This window comes from Geotrypetes seraphini, chromosome 1 (genome assembly GCF_902459505.1).
Source record: "Geotrypetes seraphini chromosome 1, aGeoSer1.1, whole genome shotgun sequence".
Taxonomy (NCBI): Eukaryota; Metazoa; Chordata; class Amphibia; order Gymnophiona; family Dermophiidae; genus Geotrypetes; species Geotrypetes seraphini.
The window spans coordinates 401,618,156-401,641,304 of NC_047084.1; the positions used below are offsets into that span (position 1 = coordinate 401,618,156).

The window sequence follows — 23,149 nt, forward strand, 5'->3', positions numbered from 1 at the left end:
GTGCAGTGTCTCTCCCTCGGGGTCCCGGTGATCAAGGTCTCTTCCTCTTGCGTGGTTCCTCCGCTAGGTCCTTCGCCGTGTGTCGCCTTGTGGATCCTGGGTCTCGTTGCCGACATCCATCTGTACAGCTGCTGGTCCTGTTCCTCCACCTTCCTATAGGCTTCCTCGATGAATCTCTCGAGGTCCCTCACCTGGTCCACAATGGGGCCTGCTCCGTCTGTGTCCTTGGTTGACCAGCTCGTCTCCTCTGTGGTACGCAGTCCTTCCAGTTCCTGGACCCTGACCCTCAATCTGCCGGACCTCCATCCTCAGGCTTTCCAGTTCCTGACACCGACTGCATATGTACTTCCGCCTTCCCAAGGGGAGGTAGTCATACATATTACACTCTGTGCAGTATACCGGAAATTACCTCTGGGATCCTGGGTCCTCCATCTCTCTCGTGAAGTGTTGGTGTGCTCCTGCTGTGGGTAAGAGAGAGAGAAAAGGGAAAGAGAAAAGAAAGTGAATTACTTGGCGTTTCTGGCTCCCTCGCAAGGCTCCTTCGCAAAGGCGCTCTCGCTAAGGCGAGCGCCTTTGCCGCTCGCCTTCGCCGCGCACCGTTGGCTCGCCCCCTTTTAAGGGGGAGCCCGGGCGCTGACATTGCCTCTGATGCGGTGGGGTGGGCGGAGCTTACTCACGCCGCTACCCCCACTGGATCGCCTGCCTGCCCGACTCTGCCTGGCCTCCTCCTCCTCCTCTCCGATGCTCCTCCGAACCCCTGCTTCTCTCGATCAGAGAAGCAGCAGCCGCGCTCGGCTCGACCCTTTTAAGGGGGAGCCCGGGCGCTGACGCTGCCTCTGATGCGGTGGGGTGGGCGGAGCTTACTCTCGCCGCTACCCCCGCTGGATCGCCTGCCTGCCCGACTCTGCCTGGCCTCCTCCTCCTCCTCTCCGATGCTCCTCCGAACCCCTGCTTCTCTCGGTCAGAGAAGCGGCAGCCGCGCTCGGCTCGACCCTTTTAAGGGGGAGCCCGGGCGCTGACGCTGCCTCTGATGCGGTGGGGTGGGTGGAGCTTACTCTCACCGCTACCCCCGCTGGATCGCCTGCCTGCCCGACTCTGCCTGGCCTCCTCCTCCTCCTCTCCAATGCTCCTCCGAACCCCTGCTTCTCTCGGTCAGAGAAGCGGCAGCCGCGCTCGGCTTGACCCTTTTAAGGGGAAGCCCGGGCGCTGACGCTGCCTCTGATGCGGTGGGGTGGGCGGAGCTTACTCTCGCCGCTACCCCCGCTGGATCGCCTGCCTGCCCGACTCTGCCTGGCCTCCTCCTCCTCCTCTCCGATGCTCCTCCGAACCCCCTGCTTCTCTCGGTCAGAGAATCGGCAGCCGGCGCTCGGCTCAACCCTTTTAATCATGCCCAATATCCTATTTGCCTTGCTTAGCCGCCTGCTGCGCATTGAACCGACGGTTTCAGGGTCCTGTCTATTAGTATCCCCAGGTCCTTTTCTTGCTCGCACTTTTCCAATTTTACACCTAACATTTTATATTCGTGCTCCCTGTTTTTTTCTGCCCAGGTGAATCACTTTGCATTTCTCTATATTAAACTTCTGCCCATCATCGGCATTGAAACCAGCACCTAGCATCGGTGCCTTCCTTGTCGGCTTCATTTCCTTTGCCTCCATTGGCGACGCCTACTAAGAAAGCTAAGAAGCACAAGCAATTCTTCCCCACCCTAAAGAGCGTCAGAGTCTTCTCAAATGTTGACTTCATCAACGCACCCCAATGCATCGATGCTCAGAGATACCATTCTCCTTCTCTGCAGGTGACCTCAATCTTGTCCTTTCTCAACTCATGAAGCCTCCATTTGAACCAATTGATAAGGCTCATCTGAAGTATCTCACTTGGAAAGTGGTGTTTCTCATTGCCCTCACTTCTGCTCGACAAGTCAGTGAGCTGCAAGCTTTAGTTACTGACCCACCTTTCACTGTGTTCCATCATGATAAGGTGGTTCTTCGTTCTCATCAGAAATTCCTACCTAAAGTGGTCTCAGAATTTCATCTCAACCAATCCATCGTACTTCCAGTGTTTTTTCCAAAGCCTCATTCTCACCCTGGAGAATCAGCTCTTCATACTCTGGACTGTAAACGTGCTTTGGCCTTCTACTTGGAATGCACCAAACCACACAGAACTGCTCCTCAACTTTTTGTCTCCTTCGATCCAAATAAATTGGGACATCCTATTTCTAAGCGTACCATCTCCAACTGGATGGCGGCTTGTATCTCATTCTGCTATACCCAGGCTGGATTACCCCTTCACAGTAAAGTCACAGCCCATAAAGTCAGGGCAATGGCAGCTTCAGTAGCTTTCCTCAGATCTACACCTATTGAGGAAATTTGCAAGGCTGCTACTTGGTCCTCGGTTCATACCTTCACTTTTTACTATTGTCTGGATACTTTCTCCAGATGGGATGGACAGTTTGGCCAAACAGTATTACAAAATTTATTCTCCTAAGTTGCCAACACTCCCACCATCCCATTCTGGTTAGCTTGGAGGTCACCCACATGTGAGAATAGTCTGCCTGCTTGTCCTGGGATAAAGCACAGATACTTACCGTAACAGGTGTTATCCAGAGACAGCAGGCAACTATTCTCACAACCCACCCACCTCCCCTGGTTGGCTTCTCTGCTAGCTATCTGAACTGAGGAGACACGCCCTGTGCTGGGCGGGAAGGCACTTGCAAATGCGCGGTGCGGGCGACTCGAAACTTCTAGTTTCTTCAAGCAAGTCTGATTTTGAGGCTTAGTTTGTTATTATTTCTTACCTCAGAGGCATGCGTCGTTATCAAGGTCACCAACACCTCGGCACCTACTGTACCGATATCAGTCTTGATACAGTAACAACCAAACAAGAACTGCAGGCTATGTACAAGGATGCAGGCAATTTTTATTATACCAATGATAAAAAGCAACCAAGGACCCGACATGGTCCGTGTTTCGGACAACACGCCTTCCTCAGGGATTCATGGTGCACAAGGTATAAAATGGACTGCTAAGAGGTATCAAACAATTGCCCGTGTTGAATCAATCTACAAACAGAAACTTCAAATCAAAATCCTTCGCAATGGCGATGAAAAAAAGTACTTGGTACCAGTACCATCGATTATATTTCCTCTCTTGGAGAAAGATGATGGCTATGCTCTCTGGATCTCAGAGATACATACATACATATTCCAAACCTTACAGTCCACAGAAAGTATCATTCACTTTCAGATAGGAAGACGACACTTCCAATACAGGTGCTGCGATTCGGCTAGTGTCAGCACCAGGGTATTCACAAAATGTTTAGTTGGAATGGTTTGCAATGCTCAATTCTTATGGCTTTCATGTATTCCCTTAACTCGATGACTGGCGTTGTCACCTCAAGCTGCTCAGTTAGCCTCACCTCAGCCCATACTTCTCCTGGAACTTCTAGGGTTGCAAGTCAATTACCAGAAGACCCATCTTCAACCAACCCAGAAATGTGGAATTCACTGGGATTCAGACTCATTGCTTACCTTCTTCAACTGAGGATAGACACTCTGCTTCACCCTCTGCAAACACATGTCTACTCTCCAAACTATCACTGCAAGACAGATGATGCAGATTTGTAGGACACATGGCTTCTACAGTTCATGTAACTCCACTTGCATGCCTTTCACCTCAGAGTTGCCTCAGTGGACTCTTGCCTCTCAGTGGCCTCAAGCCACAGATCAGCCATCCCAGAAACTCAGATCACCCTCCCTGCTAAGTCAGTCCCTTCAGTGGGGTTGGTACCGGCAAATCTGTCCAGAGACCTACATTATTCCTCCACATCAGAAAGTGCTATCAATAGATGCCTACATGTTAGGATGGAGAGCTCTCCTAGATAGCCTTCACACTCAGAGCTCTCTGGAGTGTCCAAGAAAAATCTTTCCACACCAATCTCGTAGAGCTATGACCGATTCACAATGCTCTTCAGACCTTTCAAAATTGTCTTCTCAACAAAGTAATACTGATCCAGATAGACAATCATGAAACCATGTACTGTGTAAACAAAACACAAAGGGGTACTTTTTCTCAAGACTGTATATCTAGCAGGCAAACAAAACACTCTGGCAGGCAGACTGAGCAGATTCCTTAAACTTCACAAGTAGTCACTCAACTCGGCTGTTTTACATCAGATCTTCTCAACCTAGGGGACTTGATAAATAGATCTCTTTACATCTTGACCAATCAAGCTTCCTCACTTCTGTTCAGACTATACTCATCATTTGGAGACAGATGCTTTCCTCCTATAGGGAAGACATTTGTTCAAGTTTCCAGTTTATATAATTAATTTGATTAATCGCTTAATCTAAATTCTAAGCGATGTACATGATAATAAAATTAACAAAATAAGGGGAATATTTATTCATTATTGTTTTGTATATATATATTGTAGGCCCCCCCCTCCGAGACAGGCCAAAGGCAAAAACATGTGTGTCTAGCCATCGCATAACGATCGTTGATTTGTTGAATAAAATTGCACACCAACATCTTCTCCACTGTGTTGGTTTGTTCTATTTCATTCCCAAACTTCCTCCAGCTGCTTGTGACCTCGAGTGTTGTACTCTCCACTTTGATGACAGAGACAGAGTGGGTCAGAAAGGTGGGAGTATTGCCGTATCGTCAAGAGGGAATTGAGTCTACCGGAGAGAACACGCTGGAAATGAAAAATAAGTTAGTCTCTATGGGTCAAAATACCGGGAAACAAATGGGAATGGAAATGAAGATCGGCATCTACTACCGACCCCCAGGCAGTCCGAAGAAATTGATGGAGAATTACAATGAGATTGGACTCAACTGCAAGGGATGCAACGCAGTTATCGTGGGTGACTTCAATTATCCGGGGATAGATTGGAACCTAGGTACCTCCGGCTGTAGGTAGGGAGACCAAGTTCCTGGATGTTGTAGGCGATTGCTTCCTGGAACAACTTGTCAAGGAAAATAACGGAGAGGAAATGCAATTCTGGACTTAATTCTAAAATGGATACGAGGACTGGCGCAAGGTGGTATGAATGTAGAAGGGATGCTGGGAAGCAGTGTCTTTATATTTTGCTGCGTGTCAAAGCAGCTCCTGATTGGTGAGGCCCGCCTTCAGTTACAGGAAGAGGCGGTCGGAGCATACAGTTAGTGATTTCCTTCCATTTGCCGGCGCTCCGGCTGCCCCCTCCTGTATCTCCTGCTGCCCTCTCCCTGTCTCCCTGCCTAAAAACCCATTCGTGGTTTTTCAAAATTCGCGGAGGGTTCCTGGAACGTAACCTCGCGAATTTCAGGGGAGTACTATATACCGCGTATCAACAAGGGAACCAAGAGGAAAAAGAACAAGGAAACCGGGATAGCTCACTGTAGCAGTGAAAGAATGCAATCAGAGACAAGAAGACTTTGTTTAAGGTATGGAAAAGGTCAAAAATGGACGAAAACTGGAAAATAAGCACAAATAATATCAAAGCAGGTGCCATAAGGCGGTAAGAGGGGCCAAAAGAGACTACGAGGAAAAAATAGCCAAGGAGGCAAAAAAACTTCAAGCCATTCTTTTTTTTTTTTTTTTTTTGTTATTTATCATTTCAATACATCCAATATACCATAGATGATAAAAGAAATACAAAAGTGTAAAACTCACTTAGTTATTCGGACTAAGCACCAGAAATTTAAACAATGAAATATTTATCTAATACAGTCCACAATCTGAGGATAAGAGGCAAAGTAAGAAAACCCCTTGGGAAAAGGGGAATTCATATACAAAGAAAAGAAATAAAGCAGTAATAAGATATTAACCTATCTATTAATTAAATACCGCATTTATAACCTGTTTCATTCTGGCTAGTGTCGAGCCTCCTTTACTCTCTAGAAAAAAACCTAATTGGGCAGGTTCAAAGAAAATATAATTACTCCCTTGATATAAGACAAAATATTTACATGGAAATCTCAACTGAAACACTGTCCCCAAAGCAATCACTTTTGGACGAAGAATTAAAAATTCTTTCCGAGGGTCACGTGGTGTCATGAGCGCGTGAGGACGTCTCCTCGCTCGCTCCGGGACTGCCCTGCCGACTTTTCGCTGAAAACGGACAAACGAACCCCACCCGCTGCACGCACGCCACAGATTGGGCTAGCGCTAGTGCATGGAAAAATATTTGACTAGATCCAGGACCCCCATGCAGGCTAAATCGGCGAGTTTTCTCATTACTCTACAGATTCGTTTCCACCCGCCCAAGCCGGGCTGTTCGGCCTTTCTTAAGAGGACTATACTGCTGGGGAGGAAGTGTGTTCTGTTGCAGTGGCTTTCTTCTCAACCCCCGACTATTCAGCAGTGGAGAGCATTAATGCTACAGCAAATGTTGCTGGAGCGCAGAGACATAGTGGACATGTCAGCCAAGACAGGCAGACTCTTTCGCCAATGTTGGTATTCTTTTAGTTTGACCTTTACTCCCTATGTTCGTAGACAACTCTGGGCTACTTGAGATGCTTCTTGTTTGTTTCTCACACTGGTTCTAGTTGCTGCTGCCTGGGTGGGGTGGGTGGGGGGGATGGGGGGGATTGGGAACCGTGCTGGTATGGAGAAAAAAGTTTTGATTCACTGTATGCTGCTTTTCTTGTTCAATAAAACATATTTACACAAAAAAAAAAATTCTTTCCTCCTGGATTGTGTCCACTTTGAGACATCTAGAAATATGTATACCCTTTCACCTAAATAGGTGATCTGTTTTAAACTTAAAGTATAATTTCAACCAACATTTGTTTATCCTGTAAGAATACAAGAAAGACCAACAATGTTGCCCTGTCCCCGGATTTCAATATCAGAAGATTGCAAAATAGCAGAAACATCCAATTGTGTATTTTCAGCTACCGCAGCTTTTTTTCCTTTTGCATTTGTTTTAAATAATAAATTTTCTGTATTGGGGGGGAGACTAGCTTCAGGAATATTTAGAACAGTTAACATAAAGTTCTTAAAGAGTTCCTGTGGAGACATAAACCTAGCAATCAGAAAATTAAGAATCCTTAAATTTTAAATTTTTTTTGTTGGTTTTCTAAATTTTCAATCTTCCTTAAAATCATCATTTTAATCAGTCATTTGCTTGGGCTCAGTTGTTACTTTCTTTACGTTTTTCCAAATCCACCTGGTGTTATTGAACAGAAGTCCTCTAAAAAAACTTATCCTAGAATTTAAAGTAATAAAAATGAAAATTTGTTGCATTCCGAGTGTAAGTTCTCTATCGCAGTCCAGGGTCACAAGGAGCAGCGTGGGTTTGAACCCACAACCCCAGGGTGCTGATGCTGTAGCTTTAACCACTGCGCCACACACTCTCCATGTCCATAGTGCCCCCAGTGCCTCCATCCCGTGTCCATGGTGCCCCCAGTGCCCCCTTCTTGTGTCTTTAGTGCCCCCAGTGCCTCCTTTTGTCCCCCCCCACTACCTTTCAGATTTTGGCCACCCCAAAGCCAGCCTGCCTGTCTACCTATCTCCCTCCCTCCCTGCCACGCTAAAGCCAGCCAGCTAGCCTGCCTACATCCTGCCCTTCCTGCCGCGGAAAAAAAAAGCGCCTCACCCCTTCCTTTCCTCCAGCCTGCGCCGCTACGATCATACCTCCCCCCGCCGACAAGAAGTCTTTCCAATATCAATTCTGACGTCGGAGAGGACGTTCCGGGCCAGCCAATCACTGACTGGCTGGTCCGGAATGTCCTCTCCGACGTCAGAATTAATGTCGGAAAGACTTCTTGTCTGCGGGGGGAGGTAAGATCGTAGCGGCGCGGCCGGGGGAAAGGAAGGGCAGGAAGACCCAGACCTGGCCGGCTGTGCACCCCCCCAAGCCGTGCACCCGGGGCGGACTCCCCCCCTTGGTATGCCACTGAATGGATGCTATGGATTTAAGACAGAGATGTTTGTCAACTCCCCCCCAAAAAATAAATAAATAAATAAATAAATCTGTAACTTGTGTTCTGCATGTGTTACTGAGACCTCTGGGGCTACTACTAGTACTACTTATCACTTATATATTGCTGAAAAGCATACACAGTGCTGTACATTTTGACATTTATATATGTCACATATTGCTATATGTGACCAGTTGCTGAATGTTTTTAAAAAGTTGAGAGGGACAGGCACTGAACCTGACTATAGTCAGGAAATAGAGCTAGTTTCCCTGGTTACGCTTTGAAATAAAGCCCACAGAGCCTGCTATTTTGGTGTTTTGTTAGTGTTTTCAATTGCCCCCTGATGCTTCAGATCTGTTACAACTGGAGAACTGTTTAATGTTGTTTCCACATGGTTATCAACTCAAGGGTTGGTCCACTCCACTCAGTATTTTATAGACTCACAACTGAAAGTCTGATATATCATGGGAACAGCAGAAGAAAGGATGGGGATGCCATGGAGGCCAAGTCGCATGGAATGCAGTTATAGCTTGATGCAACTGTGACTGCACACAGCAGGCAATCGTCTAGGTGAGGGGCGAGGCAAGGGGTGGGACCATGTGTCCTTTTTTTGGCTTCACAAATATGGTATCCATATTCTTGGTGTCCCAGGACTTCTGTAGAAGTCATAAAGACCAATGGTTTAGCAAGACGGCCAATCTTGGGTGGACACAAAATTCTCTCCAACCCTTCCTCTACCTCCGATGACTATCATCTTCCACAGTTTCTCAACACCGCTCCTCCCTGGTGTACCTTTTAGGGCTTCATGTCTGGAGGTCGCTAGCAGCAAGCAGCAATTTCACTCATGCTGCTCACAGTTGACCCCAGAATCTTACTTTTGACTGTGTCCCCCCTTTACAGAAACAAGAAATTGCATCAGAAAGAGGGCTCTGGGGCTGGCCACAAAGTGATTTCCAGAAATTAAATTGTAAAAGGTACACTGATGGCGGCGGGGGTGAGGGGGGGAGGAGGAGGGGTGTTGATAGAGTGGGCCATGGTGGATAAGCAGGTGGGAGGGGAGGGAAAGCTGAACCATGGGGGAGGGGAGATAAAGTGAGAGGGAGAGAAGCTGGAAAGTGAGGAGAGGTTAGTCAAGCAGTACACTGCTACAAAGGCCCTGGTAAGAACAATTATGTCTTTCTCTGGTGAGCTTTGGGGACCCCCATCATTCAGTGCTGGGTGAGCTGAGTTCAGTTGGTGGGCCTCTGTCCACCTGGTTTCACCCATGACTGCCACTGGAAATCAGAAATAGCTTTGCCTTAGGGTAGGGGTGTCAAAATCCCTCAAGGGCTGCAATCCAGTCGGGTTTTCAGGATTTCCCCAATGAATCTGCATGAGATCTATTTGTATGCACTGCTTTCATTGTATGCTAATAGATCTCATGCATATTCATTGGGAAAATCCTGAAAACCCGACTGGATTGCGGTCATCAAGGAGGAACTTTGACACCCCTGCCTTAGGGCCAGCCACTTTAGCAATCTGCAAATGAGTGAAATCATGAGCCTTGAACTAACCAGACCTCTAGTTAGAGCAGGGGTCCCCAAAGTCACTCCTGGAGGGCTGAATCCAGTTAGGTTTTGCATGAGATTTATGTGCATGCACTACTTTCAATGCATATTCATTGGGGAAATCCTGAAAACCCGACTGGATTCGGCCCTCAAGGAGGGACTTTGGGGACCCCTGAGTTAGAGACTGGATGCAACAATTTGTGCCCTAATAAGAGGAAAAATGAATGTGGAGAGAACCCCCCCCCAGAAGATAATTTCTATAGCATAAAACAGTGAGTAGAGGGAAAGAAAATAAAGAGAAAGGACTTGAGAACTTGGTTACAAATACAGTGAATGCATCTGTTATTAAGATATTGCTAAAATAATTTTCTGTTCATATTTTCTTTTTTTTGTTATATATAAGTCTTTGAGACCTGCCATTCTTAATGTTCAAGAAATGTGTTATCGAATCTGTGACATGGTACTATGCCGTATTGAGAGAGGCTATACATACACATTGAAAGAATTTACAGATGCTCAGTTCAAGCTCCTTGAAGAGGTAAAATAAATAAAATTTAAAAAACTCTTTAAAATTTCTTTACTTCAGTTTTTTTTGAATTATTACATATAGCTAATATACTCTCTTCCTAGGTGGCAAACCGCTTATCAGAATTCAGGGAGCTTGCAAAAGAAGTTGTTAGAAGTGCTTGCCGAACTGCCTTACTTGAAGCTGGATTCACACCTGATGATTACTTTTATGGATCCATAAAAACAGGTATTTTAATACAAAATATTGAAATGAAAGTTAAAGGGATACTGTATTTACATTCAGGATCTTTGGGTTATAATAACCTATGTTTAATGTGAGCAAGTGTAAAGTGATACATGAGGAAAGACAAACCTGAACTATAGCTACGTGATACAGGGTTCCACATTAGGAGTCACTACCCAGGAAAAGGATCTCTAAGTGTCATAATTGAGAATACGTTGAAACCCTCAGCTCAATGTACAGCTAAGAAGAACATAAGGATAGCCTTACTGGGTCAAACCAATGGTCCATCAATCCCAGCAGCCCATTCTCACAGAGGCCAATCCAGGTCACTAGTACCTGGCCAAAACCCAAGGTGTAGCAATATTCCATGCTACCAATACAGGGCAAACAGTGGCTTCCCCCTTGTCTTTCTCAATAACATACTATGGACTTTTCCCCCAGGAAATTGTCCAAACCTTTCTTAAAACCAGCTACGCTATCTGCTTTTACCACATCCTCTAGCAACGCGTTCCAGAGCTTAACTATTCTCTGAGTGAAAAAGAATTTTCTCCTATTGGTTTTAAAAGTATTTCCGTGTAACTTCATAAGTGTCCCCTAGTCTTTGTAATTTTTGACGGAGCGAAAAATTGATCCACATGTACCCATTCTACTCCACTCAGGATTTTGTAGACTTCAATCAAATCTCCCCTCAGCCATCTCTTTTCCAAGCTGAAGAACCCTAACTGTTATAGTCTTTCCTCATATGAGAGGAGTTCCATCCCCTTTACCATCTTGGTCGCTCTTCTTTGAACCTTTTCTAGCGCCACTATATCTTTCTTAAGGTAAGGAGACCAGAACTGAATGCAATACTCCAAATGAGGTCGCACCATGGAGTGATACAGGGGCATTATGACATTCTTAGTCTCGTTAACCATCCCTTTTTTAATAATTACCAGCATCATGTTTGCTTTTTTGGCCGCTGACGCACATTGGGCGGAAGGTTTCATCGTATTGTCTACAATGATACCCAGATCCTTTTCTTGGGCACTAACCCTGAAGGTAGACACTAACCCTGAAGGTGGACCTTAGCATCCCGTAAGTGAGATTTGGGTTATTCTTCCCAATGTGCATCACTTAGCATTTGTCCACATTAAATTTCATCTGCCACTTGGACGCCCATGCTTCCAATTTCCTAAGGTTCGCCTGCAATTTTTCACAATCCACATGAGTTTTAACAACTTTGAACAGTTTAGTGTCATCTTTAAGAAACCAAATAGTCCCTTCAAACACTTGTGTAACACACTAATATCCTCCAAAAAAAGGCTAATGCTCAAGCCAAAAAGTAATCTATATGTCAATCAAAAGATTGAGATAAGAGATTTTTAGGATCTCAAGTGCTCGCAGTCGCATGCTAGTTGAACAAGTCTCGGCATGTAACTATCTTGTGAGCTATCATCGGTCCTTTAAACTCTTATTGTATCATATACTTCATTCTTTTTATGCAATTTGCTATATTTATATAGCATGCAACTGCGAGCACTTATGATCCTAAAAATCTCTTATCTCAATCTTTTGATTGACATATAGATTACTTTTTGGCTTGAGCATTAGCCTTTTTTTTGGAGGATCTTTAAGAAACCAAACATAATGTTAGGTATTATCAGAAAATGAATAGAAAACAAATATGAAAATGTTTAATGCCTTTGTATTTATTGCTCTATGATACGGCCACACCTCGAATACTGTGTGCAATTTTGGTCACCTGTGATGGGGTGTGCGTCTTGTCACTAGAAACCTCCAATTTAAAGAAGAATGCCTGCCTGAAAATGCACTACCTGAAGACATTCAAGTTTATTCATGTTTTTGATTAAACACCTTATCCTAAGGTACAAAGCGTTGTACAAAGAGTAAAATATAAAAAGGACACTATACATTAAATTAAATATACATTATACAATATAGGACATACTTGGGTAACTGCATTTTAAAGCCACAAGAAACAATAGGAAAGAGGGGGAGAACTACAATTTTAAAGAAAAAGTACATAGAAGGAAAGTACATAAGGGGAGTGGAAAGAAAAGGATTGCTGGCAAAGATATATGTCAAATTTGGAAACTGCTAAAATTATTAATTTTAAAAACTGCTAAAATTGATAAGCAATATATTTTTTAGTGAAAAGCATTGTATTTTCAGTTTAAAGGCATCTTTAAAAAGAAAGCTCTTTTAAACTGCTTTTAAATTTCTGCAAATTTTGTTCCATCTTGGGTATGGGCTCTTCCCAGCAAGCCAAGCTAAGCAAATGACTGCATTTTTGGAGAAATTCTCACCCCGAGAGAAATAGGAGCTTGCAGACAAGACCCAGAGCACCTGCCCTAACAGTGTCAACTTCAGTAACAAAACAAAGATCTTCCTGCCAGCACTTTTTAAAAGGTCAGTGCGTGCAGCTCAGCTGGGAAGGGGTGGTAAGCTAAGGTAGAATCTTCTGTTGATTTGCACTCCCCCTTGTTTCCATTTTCATCCAGCAGTATATAAACTTATGGTTTAGTTTAGTTTATCCTTTTCGCTGCTGCCGCCACCGTGCATTGCGCAGATGGCTTCATCAACTTGTCGACCAGTACACCCAAATCTCTTTCCTGGGGGGTCTCTCCATGTAATGCCCCAGACATCCTGTATTCGTGTATAAGATTTTTGTTATTGACATCACCTTACACTTATCCACGTTGAAACACATTTGCCATGTTGCGGCCCATTTCTCAAGCATGTTTATGTCACGTTGCAGATCTTCGCAATTCTCCTGCATTTTTACTACTCTGAATAACTTCGTATCGTCTGCAAATTTAATCACCTCACTCATCGTATCAATTTCCAGATCATTTATAAATATGTTGAAAAGCACAGGTCCAAGCACCGAACCCTACAGCACTCCACTGGTGATGCTTTTCCATTTACCCCACTCTCTGTTTCCTATCTGCCAGCCAGTTTTTAATCCACGTGAGTATTTCACCCTCGATTCCATGACTCTCAATTTTTCAAAGTAGTCGTTCATGCGGAACCTTGTCGAATGCCTTATGAAAATCCAGATATATAATGTCGACTAGGTCACCCTTGTCTATCTGTCTTTTTACTCCCTTGAAGAAGTGCAGCAAGTTCGTCAAGCAAGATCTTCCTTTGCTAAAGCCATGCTAGCTGGTCCTCATCAGATCATGTCCATCAAGGTGCTCAATGATGCGGTCTTTTATCAGTGCCTCTACCATCATTCCCAGTACCGAGGTCAGACTCACCAGTCTGTAGTTTCCCGGATCACCCCTCAAACCTTTTTTGAAGATTGGCATAACATTTGCCACCTTCCTGTCTTTTGGAATTCTTTCTGATTTGATCGATAGATTGGCTATTAGTTGAAGCAGTTCTGCTATAGCCCCTTTCAATTCCTTGATTACCCTCAGATGGATGCCATCCAGTCCCGGAGAATTTATAATATTTAAGCCTATTATAATTTTAAGCCTATTATAAATTTTAAGCCTATGCTTGCATACCTCTTCTAGACTGACCGTCAACCCTGTCAGTTTCCCAGTCTTCGTTTCCCTTGTATAGCCTGTCAGCTTCCGGTATGTTGTCCATATCCTCTTCGGTAAATACAGATAGCAAAAAAGTGTTCAGTTTGTTGGCAATGGCTTTGTCCTCCCTTTATTCCATGGTCATCCAACGGCCCCACCACTTCCTTCACAGGTTGTTTCCCCTTAATTATATCGAAAGAATGGCTTGAAATTCTTTGCCTCCTTGGTTATTTTTTCCTTGTAGTCTCTTTTGGCCCCACTTATCACCTTATGGCACCTGCTTTGATGCTGTTTGTGCTTCTTCCAGTTTTTGTCCATTTTTGACCTTTTCCATTCCTTAAACAAAGCCTTATTGTCTCTGATCGCTTCTTTCACCATTACAGTGAGCCACGCCAGTTCCTTGTACTTTTTCCTCTTGGATCCCTTGCCGATATGCAGTATATATAGATTTTGCGCCTCAGTGACTGTGTACTTAAAAAGGGACCATGCTTGTTCTAGCATCTTTACAGTGCTTATCCTCTTATTAATGTTCTTCCCCATCATGAGTCTCATCCCTTCGTAATTCCCTTTTCGGAAGTTCAGCACCGTGCCCGTCATTCTGGATCGATGTTTTGCCCCTGTTTCCAGGTTGAAGTGGATCATATTGTGATCACTGGTGCCAGTCCTCATAGTCCATTTAGAATTAAGTCCAGAAATGCATTTCCTCTCGTATTCTCCTTGACAAGTTTCAAGTTTATCAAAGTTTTGATTTGAACACAATATCAAGTAATTTCAATGCGTATCTAATATAATAAAATGCTAGGCCGCGCATGCGCACTTTCATCACGTGCGTCCGTTTTCCGTGCGGCTGTCGGCCCGTGCTGATTTTTGCTCTGCCCTGCTCCTTGCCTGAAGTCCTCTCTCCTCCCCAAGGCTGATGTCGGACGCGGCGGCTGTCAGCCGTGCGGTTCTTCCCTCTGCCCTGCTCCTTGCCTTACTATGCTGCTCCTTGCTGTTTTTCAGTCTGGCCTGCTCCCTGCCGTATTGTATTTTTTAGTTGAAAGACGCGGCGGTGGTTCCTCTCACGATCCCCGCCTGCGTCAGACTTCCGACGCAGGTGGGGATCATGAGAGGAGCCACCGCCGCATCTTTCAAATAAAAAAATACAATATGGCAAGGCGAGCAGGGAGCAGGCCAGACCAAAGCTCCAACTTGAACTGCCAGTTGGCCGGCTCCCTTGCCAGAGTTATTTTTTCACTTTAAAGGTGCCGCGGCAGCTCCTGTCACCAGCGAGTCGGCCAGATCACCACGGCAGCCACTCCCCCCTCCCACCCTCTCTCTTGGCCTACTGGAAGTAGGCGAGTGAAGCCCGGTACTTCCGGGTAGCTAAGGGGCGGAGCGCGGCGCGTGCTCAGGGTCCAGGTGGAGAAGCCGATGCTAGAGCCGCTTGCGCACATTAGCGCTGGCTAACGCAACCCGGGTAAGGGAGGTCAAGCGGGGAATCAGTTTGGGAGGATCGCTCAGAGTTGGGACTGGCGTTCACCTTCGGATGGAACAGTAACCTGCTCCAGGGGAGCCGGACGACACCCATATGTAACAGACCAGCGCCACCCCCGATTTCCCAAACCCCCCTCCCCCCAAGCAACAGCAAAAACTACTCCCGATGCCTGCGGCTGTGACCCCACCACCCCAAGTAAACTCCCCTGGAGCAAGATTGGATGCCCGGAAAAGGGGGGAGGGAGAGATCACTCCCAACCGTCCGAGGAGAACTGAGGGCTGGAAGAGTAGGTATGAGAAGGGGGTTGGGTTTGGGGGCTATAAAGGAATGTGTGAGAGAAGGGAGCTGGGGATGAAAAAAGGAGGAGATGGGAGAAGGGGGGCTACAAAAGGGGGCATGTGAGAGAAAGGGGCTGAAGACAGGAGCTGGAAGAATAAGTGAAGGGGGAATGAAGAGGGAGTTCTATGGAGGTGAAGGACAGAGAAAGGGGACAGATTTTTAAGTTGGTGAAAAAAAGGTGGAAATAGGGAAGGTAAAAGGGGAAATGGGAGCCTGAATAGAGGGGGGTAAGACATAAGAAGAATAGCCATACTGGATAAGACTAATCTATTCTAGCACCCGTTAATGTAAGGTGATGATGGACAGGGGGGATGTAAAACAAAGGGGCTGCTGCTGGATAAGGTGAGCAGTGATGAAGTGGTGGAGGACACAGTGGAGGTAAAAGGAAGAGATAATGGATGGGGAGCAGGCAAGGGGTGGTTGTGGACAGCCAAGGAAACCCCCCCCCCCCAAAAAAACACAGAAAGCAGCTAAGGAGAGAGAAAAATCAATAAAGACAGACACACACACACACACATATATTCTAGCACCCGTTAATGTAACGGGCTATAAGACTAGTAACAATAATAATTTGGGAGGACAAATAAAAAACCATTTAAAACAATAAACGTATAATCTTATCCATAATTATTTAAAGATACATAAGGAATACAAGGATAAACTACATTTGTTTAAAAATAAAAAAAAACAAAAAGAAAAACATTTAGAGAAGAACATCAGGAGGGGTATTAAAAGATTTTTGGTGAAACTTGTTCTAAAAGTAATTGTTTTTTTAATAAAAAAAAGACTTAATCTAAATGAAAATAGAAAAAATCAAGAAAGATTGTCCAGGAAACAATCGCCTACAGCATCCAGGAACTTGGTCTCCCAACCATAGCCGGAGGTGCCTAGGTTCCAACTATCTCCGGATAATTGAAGTCGCCCATGATAACTGCGTTGCCTCCCTTGCAGTTGCATTTAATCTTGTCTGTCTTTTCTCCATCAATTTCTTCGGACTGCCCTGGGGGTCGGTAGTAGATGCCGATCTTCGTTTTAATTCCATTTGTTTCCGGAATTTTGCCCCATAGAGACTCTAACTTATTCTTCGTGTTCTCTCCGGTAGACTCAATTCCCTCTTTGACATATAGGGCAATGCTCCCACATTTTTGGGCCACTCTGTCTCTGCGGTATAGCTTGTAGCACAGTGTCCTAGACGTTTTCCACGTTCCACTATGTTTCCGTGATGCCGATGATGTCAAGGTTATCTTTTTGTGACATAGCTTCTAATTTACCCATATTATTCTTTAGGCTCCTTGCATTCATTTACATCTATTTGAGTTTGCAGCCTGTTACTCTCTTGCATTTCTTTCCCTCTTGTATCCCTTTTGATCTGTCAGGATTTCTGTCTTGCTTATGATCTGGTGAGTCTTCCCTGCTATCTTTCTGCACGGTATATCGGTTCCTGAACCATCGACTCTGTTGACTGTCAGCTTTCCCCTTCTTCTTAGTTTAAAAACTTCTCAATTTCTTTCTTTAATGTTGTTTGCAAGTAGCCTCATTCCATCTTCACTGAGGTGGAGTCCATCCTTTCTGAATAGCTTGCTGTTCCCCTAGAACGTCATCCAGTTGTGCACGAAGTGGAATCCTTCTTCCTCACAACAGTGCCACATCCATGAGTTGACTGCTTGCAGCTCCGTCTGCCTCTTCTCGTCGGCCCTGGGTACCGGCAGGATCTCTGAGAACGCTATCCTTTGTGTTCTAGTCTTCAGCTTCCTTCCTAGCATCCGGAACTGGTCCTTCAGTACTTTCCTGTTGTAGTTCCTGTTGCTCACGTTGTTTGTCCCCACATGGATCACCACCGCTATATCTTCCTCTTCCACGCTGTTGATGATCCTGTCGTTGTGGCTCACTATGTCTTCTACCTTGGCTCCTGGTACACAGGTCACCAGCCGATCCAGTCTTCCTCCCGCTATGTGGCTGTCGACTTGTCTGATGATGGAGTCCCCCACAATGATTGCTGTCCTCTCTATCTTTTCTTGTCTCTCCAGCCACAGGTCAAAGTCCCCAATGCATGTCCATCTCTCCAGTCGTAGGTCCGTGTCCTCTGTGCACTTCCAACTTCCCTCATCCAGGCGTTGGCTTGCACTGAACTCATCTTCCTGTGGGTTCCCTCTGCTGTTTCCAGGTATTGCTGCTGTGCCACCCATTTCTTCCTTGTGGTTATCCTCCAGGTGGTCCTCACTCAGTGTAGGTGTATCTTGGCAGTTCCACTGTTGCTGGTGATTTTCCATGGCCTCCCTGTATGCCTCCTTGATGAACTTCTGTAGCTCCTGGACATCTTCCTCAATAGTTTCCTCTGCCTTGAAGTTTTATGCCTTTCTGTCCTCCTCCTCCACTGCTCAAAGTGCTTCTAGTTCCAGTATTCTGCCTTCCAGGAGTCTGACTTGTTTCTTCAGGCTCTCCAGTTCCCCGCATCGAGTGCATACATAAGACCACCTCCCAGAGGGGAGGTAGTCGTACATATGGCAGATGGTGCTGAAAACTGGGTAGCTCAACTTCCTGCTTCTGTCTGCTGCTTCCATTGCTGCCCGCTTGCCGGTCTACTGTGGCTGTCCTCTTTGACTGCTGTGGTTGTTCTCTGTGACTGCTGCATTTGCCCTCTGCTCTCCTTGCTTGTTTGTGTGTCCTCTGTGTCTGCTGCAGTTGCCCTCTGCTCTCCTTGCTTGTTTGTGCGTCCTATGTGACTCCTGCGGTTGCCCTCTGCTCTCCTTGCTTGTTTGTATGTCCTCTGTGTCTGCTGTGGTTGCCCTTTGTTCTCCTTTGCAGTGACTCATCCCTTCTTAAGGCCCTTCCCCTCCCCTTTTAAGGGGGAGCTCCGGTGGATGACATCGGAGGGGTGGGGGTGGGTGGGCGGAGCTAACTCTCACCATTTGCCCCTTGCTCTCTCCTGCCATCTATCCCCTGCTGTTTCTCTCCTGCCTTCTCTCTCCTATTAAGAACTCTCGCGGGAAGTGGCATGGGACCAGGCCAGCAGCCTTGTGTGCCACTGTGCCGCAAGGGAAGAGGACTCTGAGGAAGCTTCATCAGCCGTCAGTGCTTGGGGAACCAGGCAGGCAGCCGTGTCCAGTGAGGGAGCGCCTCAGAATTTTAAAAAGGTAATGGGAGAGGGTTGGGTATTTGCTCCATAAGAAGCACCCTTATGGTAACTTTTTTGCTCAGAATCAAGGAAACAATAACGGGGTCGAACCCCAGCATTAATATCTTACCACTCAATCATCGCATCTTAAAGCACCAGTGATGGACAGTATAAGAATTTGAATTATTGACTTAAGGTGCCACTAAGGCAGGGGTAGGGAACTCCAGTCCTCGAGAGCCGTATTACATAGTAACATAGTAACATAGTAGATGACGGCAGATAAAGACCCGAATGGTCCATCCAGTCTGCCCAACCTGATTCAATTTAAATTTTTTAATTTTTTCTTCTTAGCTTTACCCAGTACTGTGCTTGGGTTCCAACTGCCAAAATCTCTGTTAAGACTTACTCCAGCCCATTTACACCCTCCCAGCCATTGAAGCCCTCCCCAGCCCATCCTCCACCAAATGGCCATTTACAGACACAGACCGTGCAAGCCTGCCCAGTACTGGCCTTAGTTCAATATTTAATCTTATTTTCTGATTCTAGATCCTTTGTGTTCATCCCATGCTTCTTTGAACTCAGTCACAGTTTTACTCTCCACCACCTCTCTCGGGAGCGCATTCCAGGCATCCACCACCCTCTCCGTAAAGTAGAATTTCCTAACATTGCCTTTGAATCTACCACCCCTCAACCTCAAATTATGTCCTCTGGTTTTACCATTTTCCTTTCTCTGAAAAAGATTTTGTTCTACGTTAATACCCTTCAAGTATTTGAACGTCTGAGTCATATCTCCCCTGTCTCTCCTTTCCTCTAGGGTATACATATTCAGGGCTTCCAGTCTCTCCTCATATGTCTTCTGGTGCAAGCCTCCTATCATTTTCATCGCCCTCCTCTGGACCGCCTCAAGTCTATTTATGGGGAGCTGTTGTGTGAGGCTGCTCAGGGGCCACAAGAGTCCAGGCCTCTGGGGCGCTAGAGACCTTTTGGTTGCCTTCTGCATGCTTTTCTCTAGGGGGAGGGGGTTGCACTTTAGGATTTGGGGGTTTGGGCCAGAATTGGATGGGAGGTGGGCTGGTTTTCTCTCCTGTCAAACACTCTGTATTATTGGATACTGGTTTGGTTGTCTTTATTGTATTCACTATTTTGTTATGAAACAATAAAAATATTTGAACATAAAATCATAATAAAAACATAAAACTAATGAACCATACTAACTCAGTGAGCACATGTAAAACATATATCAAACCATATAGATCAGTGTTTCTCAACACGTGGTATGTGAACCCTTGGGAGTATGCAGGCCGCTTGTTGGGGGTACGCCACATGGCTACCATGGAGAATATTCCTTGCCTATCTGTCGAAGCTGCGCTGCCACCACTAGGAATCCCTCGCTGTCCACTGCACCTGATGAAGTTGCTGCCGGGGTTCCCTGCCCTCCCCCATCTCCTCCCTCTCTCCCGAAGCCGACCCAGAAAAAGCCTTCTGGGTCAGTGGGGGGGGGGGGGAGAAAAAGCCTTCTGGGTCAGAAAAAGCCTTCTGGGTCAGTGGGGGGGGGGAGGTTCCCAGTTACCTCCTTGCCCCACTCAATCCTACCTTCAGCGGCTTGTTGGGGGGAAGCGCAGCCAGCAGTGTTTCACACACTACACATAGCTGACCCAGAAACCTTCTCTCCAATGTCAGAGCTGACATTGGATGGAAGGCTTGTGGGTTAGCCATGTGGAGCATGTGAATCGCTGCCTGCGCTTCCCCTCCCCCAACAAGCTGCTGAAGGCAGATGAAGCGAGTGTGGCTTGAACAAGTAAGGGGACACGATCTTTCTGGGACAAATGGAGAAAGTTGTGGGGGAAGGAGCACATTGGGGCATTAGAGGGGCATGAGTCTGGGACAACGGCTGGAAGGCAGGGAGGGGGAGAGGGCATGAACTCAACTCAGATGGAAGGGAAGTGGCATGAACCTGGGACACAGAAGGGAGGGACTAAGGGGGCACTAACTTGGAACATAGGAGGGCAGGAATAGAAAGAGAGAATTATTGGGCTTAAAAGTGTGTGAGTAAGAGGGAAAGAGATGGTGGCAAATTGGGAAAGGAGAGGAAAATTGGGCATAGAGAAAGAGGTAGAGAAGCATGGGGAAGAGAAGGATGAGAGGGAGAAATGTTGGATATGGTGGTGGATAGGTAACAGAGGAACAGATTGAAGGGGATGCAAGGGGGAGGAATATTGGACATAGTGATGGAGGGAGAGATGTGGCATGGTGCTGGAGAAGGATGATGGAAGGAGAAATGGGTATGGGGCTGGTGGGCAGTTGTGAAAATTGCTGCACATGATCTGGGGATGAGAGGGAGAAATGCTGGCTGGACTCATGGAGGGACACAGAGATGTTGGTTGGGGAAGGGAATGAGGTCTGTAGGAGAGGAAGCATGCAGGAGGCAGAAAGAAAGAAATATTGGATGCACAATCAGAAGGAAGTACAGCCAGAGACTGATGTAATCACCAGCCAAAAAGGTAGGAAAATGATTTTATTTTCAATTTAGTGATCAAAATGTGTCTGTTTAAAGAATTTATTTCTGCTGTCTATATTGTGCACTATATTTTTCTGTTTTTCTATAGTTGTTATTGAGATGACATTGCATATTTTAAAATCTGCTTTGACTTCTTTGAAACCTCCTCCCCCACCGAATATAAATGATAATTAACATTTTCTTTACATAAAGTGTACTTTGGTTTTTTTTTTTAATTTTGTGGTTACAATTATGTATTAATAAGATTATATTGTATATATAGTCCAAGTGGGGCCTCAGCACGGTTTTAGCAAAGGCAGATCATGTTTGACGAACTTGCTGCACTTCTTTGAGGGAGTAAACAGTCAGATAGACAAGGGCGATCCAGTCGACATTGTATATCTGGATTTTCAGAAGGCGTTCAACAAGGTTCCGCATGAACGACTACTTCGGAAAATTGCAAGCCATGGAATTGAGGGTGAAATACTCACGTGGATTAAAAACTGGCTGGAGCATAGGAAACAGAGAGTGGGGGTAAATGGGCAATACTCGGATTGGAAGAGCGTCACCAGTGGGGTGCCGCAGGGCTCAGTGCTTGGACCAGTGCTCTTTAACATCTTTATAAATGATCTGGACATAGGTACGACGATCGAGGTGATTAAATTTGCGGATGATACGAAGTTATTCAGAGTAGTAAAGACGCAGGGGGATTGCGAAGATCTGCAACGTGACATAATCAAGCTCGAGGAATGGGCATCAACATGGCAGATGAGGTTCAACGTGGATAAGTGTAAAGTGATGCATGTCGGTAACAAAAATCTCATGCACGAATACAGGATGTCCGGGGCAGTACTTGGAGAGACCTCCCAGGAAAGGGACTTGGGAGTTCTGATCGACAAGTCGATGAAGCCGTCCACACAATGTGCGGCGGCAGCAAAAAGGGCAAACAGAAGGCTAGGAATGATAAAGAAGGGAATCATAAACAGATCAGAGAAGGTTATCATGCCGCTGTACCGGGCCATGGTACGTCCTCACCTGGAGTACTGCATCCAGCACTGGTCGCCGAACCTGAAGTAGGACACGGTACTACTCGAAAGGGTCCAGAGAAGAGCGACTAAGATGGTTAAGGGGCTGGAGGAGCTGCCGTACAGCGAAAGATTAGAGAAACTGGGCCTCTTCTCTCTCGAACAGAGGAGATTGAGAGGGGACATGATCGAAACATTCAAGGTACTGAAGGGGATAGACTTAGTAGATAAGGACAGGTTGTTTACCCTCTCCAAGGTAGGGCGAACAAGAGGGCACTCTCTAAAGTTGAAAGGGGATAGATTCCGTACAAACGTAAGGAAGTTCTTCTTTACCCAGAGAGTGGTAGAAAGCTGGAACGCCCTTCCAGAGGCTGTTATAGGGGAAAACACCCTCCAAGGATTCAAGATAAAGTTAGACAAGTTTCTGTTGAACAAGAACGTGCGCTGGTAGGGCTAGTCTCAGTTAGGGTGCTGGGCGCGTGAGCGGACTGCTGGGCATGATGGACCACTGGTTTGACTCAGCAGTGGCAATTCTTATGTTCTTATGTTCTTAATGATCTGTACAGGGGCATCAACACCTTCTTCCTTCTACTGGCTATGCCTTTCTTTATACAGCCCAGCATCCTTCTGGCAGCAGCCACTGCCTTGTCACACTGTTTTTTCGCCTTTAGATCTTCGGACAAGGTCCCTCTCCCCGTCCATGCTTATCAACCTCTCATCTCCCAGCATATACAGTTCCTTCCGATTATTAATCACCAGATGCATTTCTCTGCATTTCTTTGCATTGTGTTCCCTCTAAGCTGAGCAGGTGTCCTCCAGCTGCATTGCTACCACTAGGGGGTGGAATATTTTCAGTCGCTAAGGACAGGTATGTTCCCTGGAGTCCTGCAGAACTTGCCTGTCCCTCACAATTGAAAAATGTGACGGTAAAACAGCACCCTCTATTGGTGAGACTGTGGGT

The 23,149-nt window shown here is 45.9% G+C and overlaps 1 protein-coding gene across 1 annotated transcript in view; it reads left to right on the forward strand.

Annotated features, from left to right (window-relative positions):
- Nucleotides 1-23,149, forward strand: part of LOC117347325 (dynein heavy chain 6, axonemal-like) — a 2,502,256-nt gene that overhangs the window by 190,816 nt on the left and 2,288,291 nt on the right. Inside the window, 2 exon segments of the mRNA XM_033918113.1 lie at nucleotides 9,855-9,989; nucleotides 10,082-10,205. Coding sequence (XP_033774004.1) covers nucleotides 9,855-9,989; nucleotides 10,082-10,205 — 259 coding nt within the window.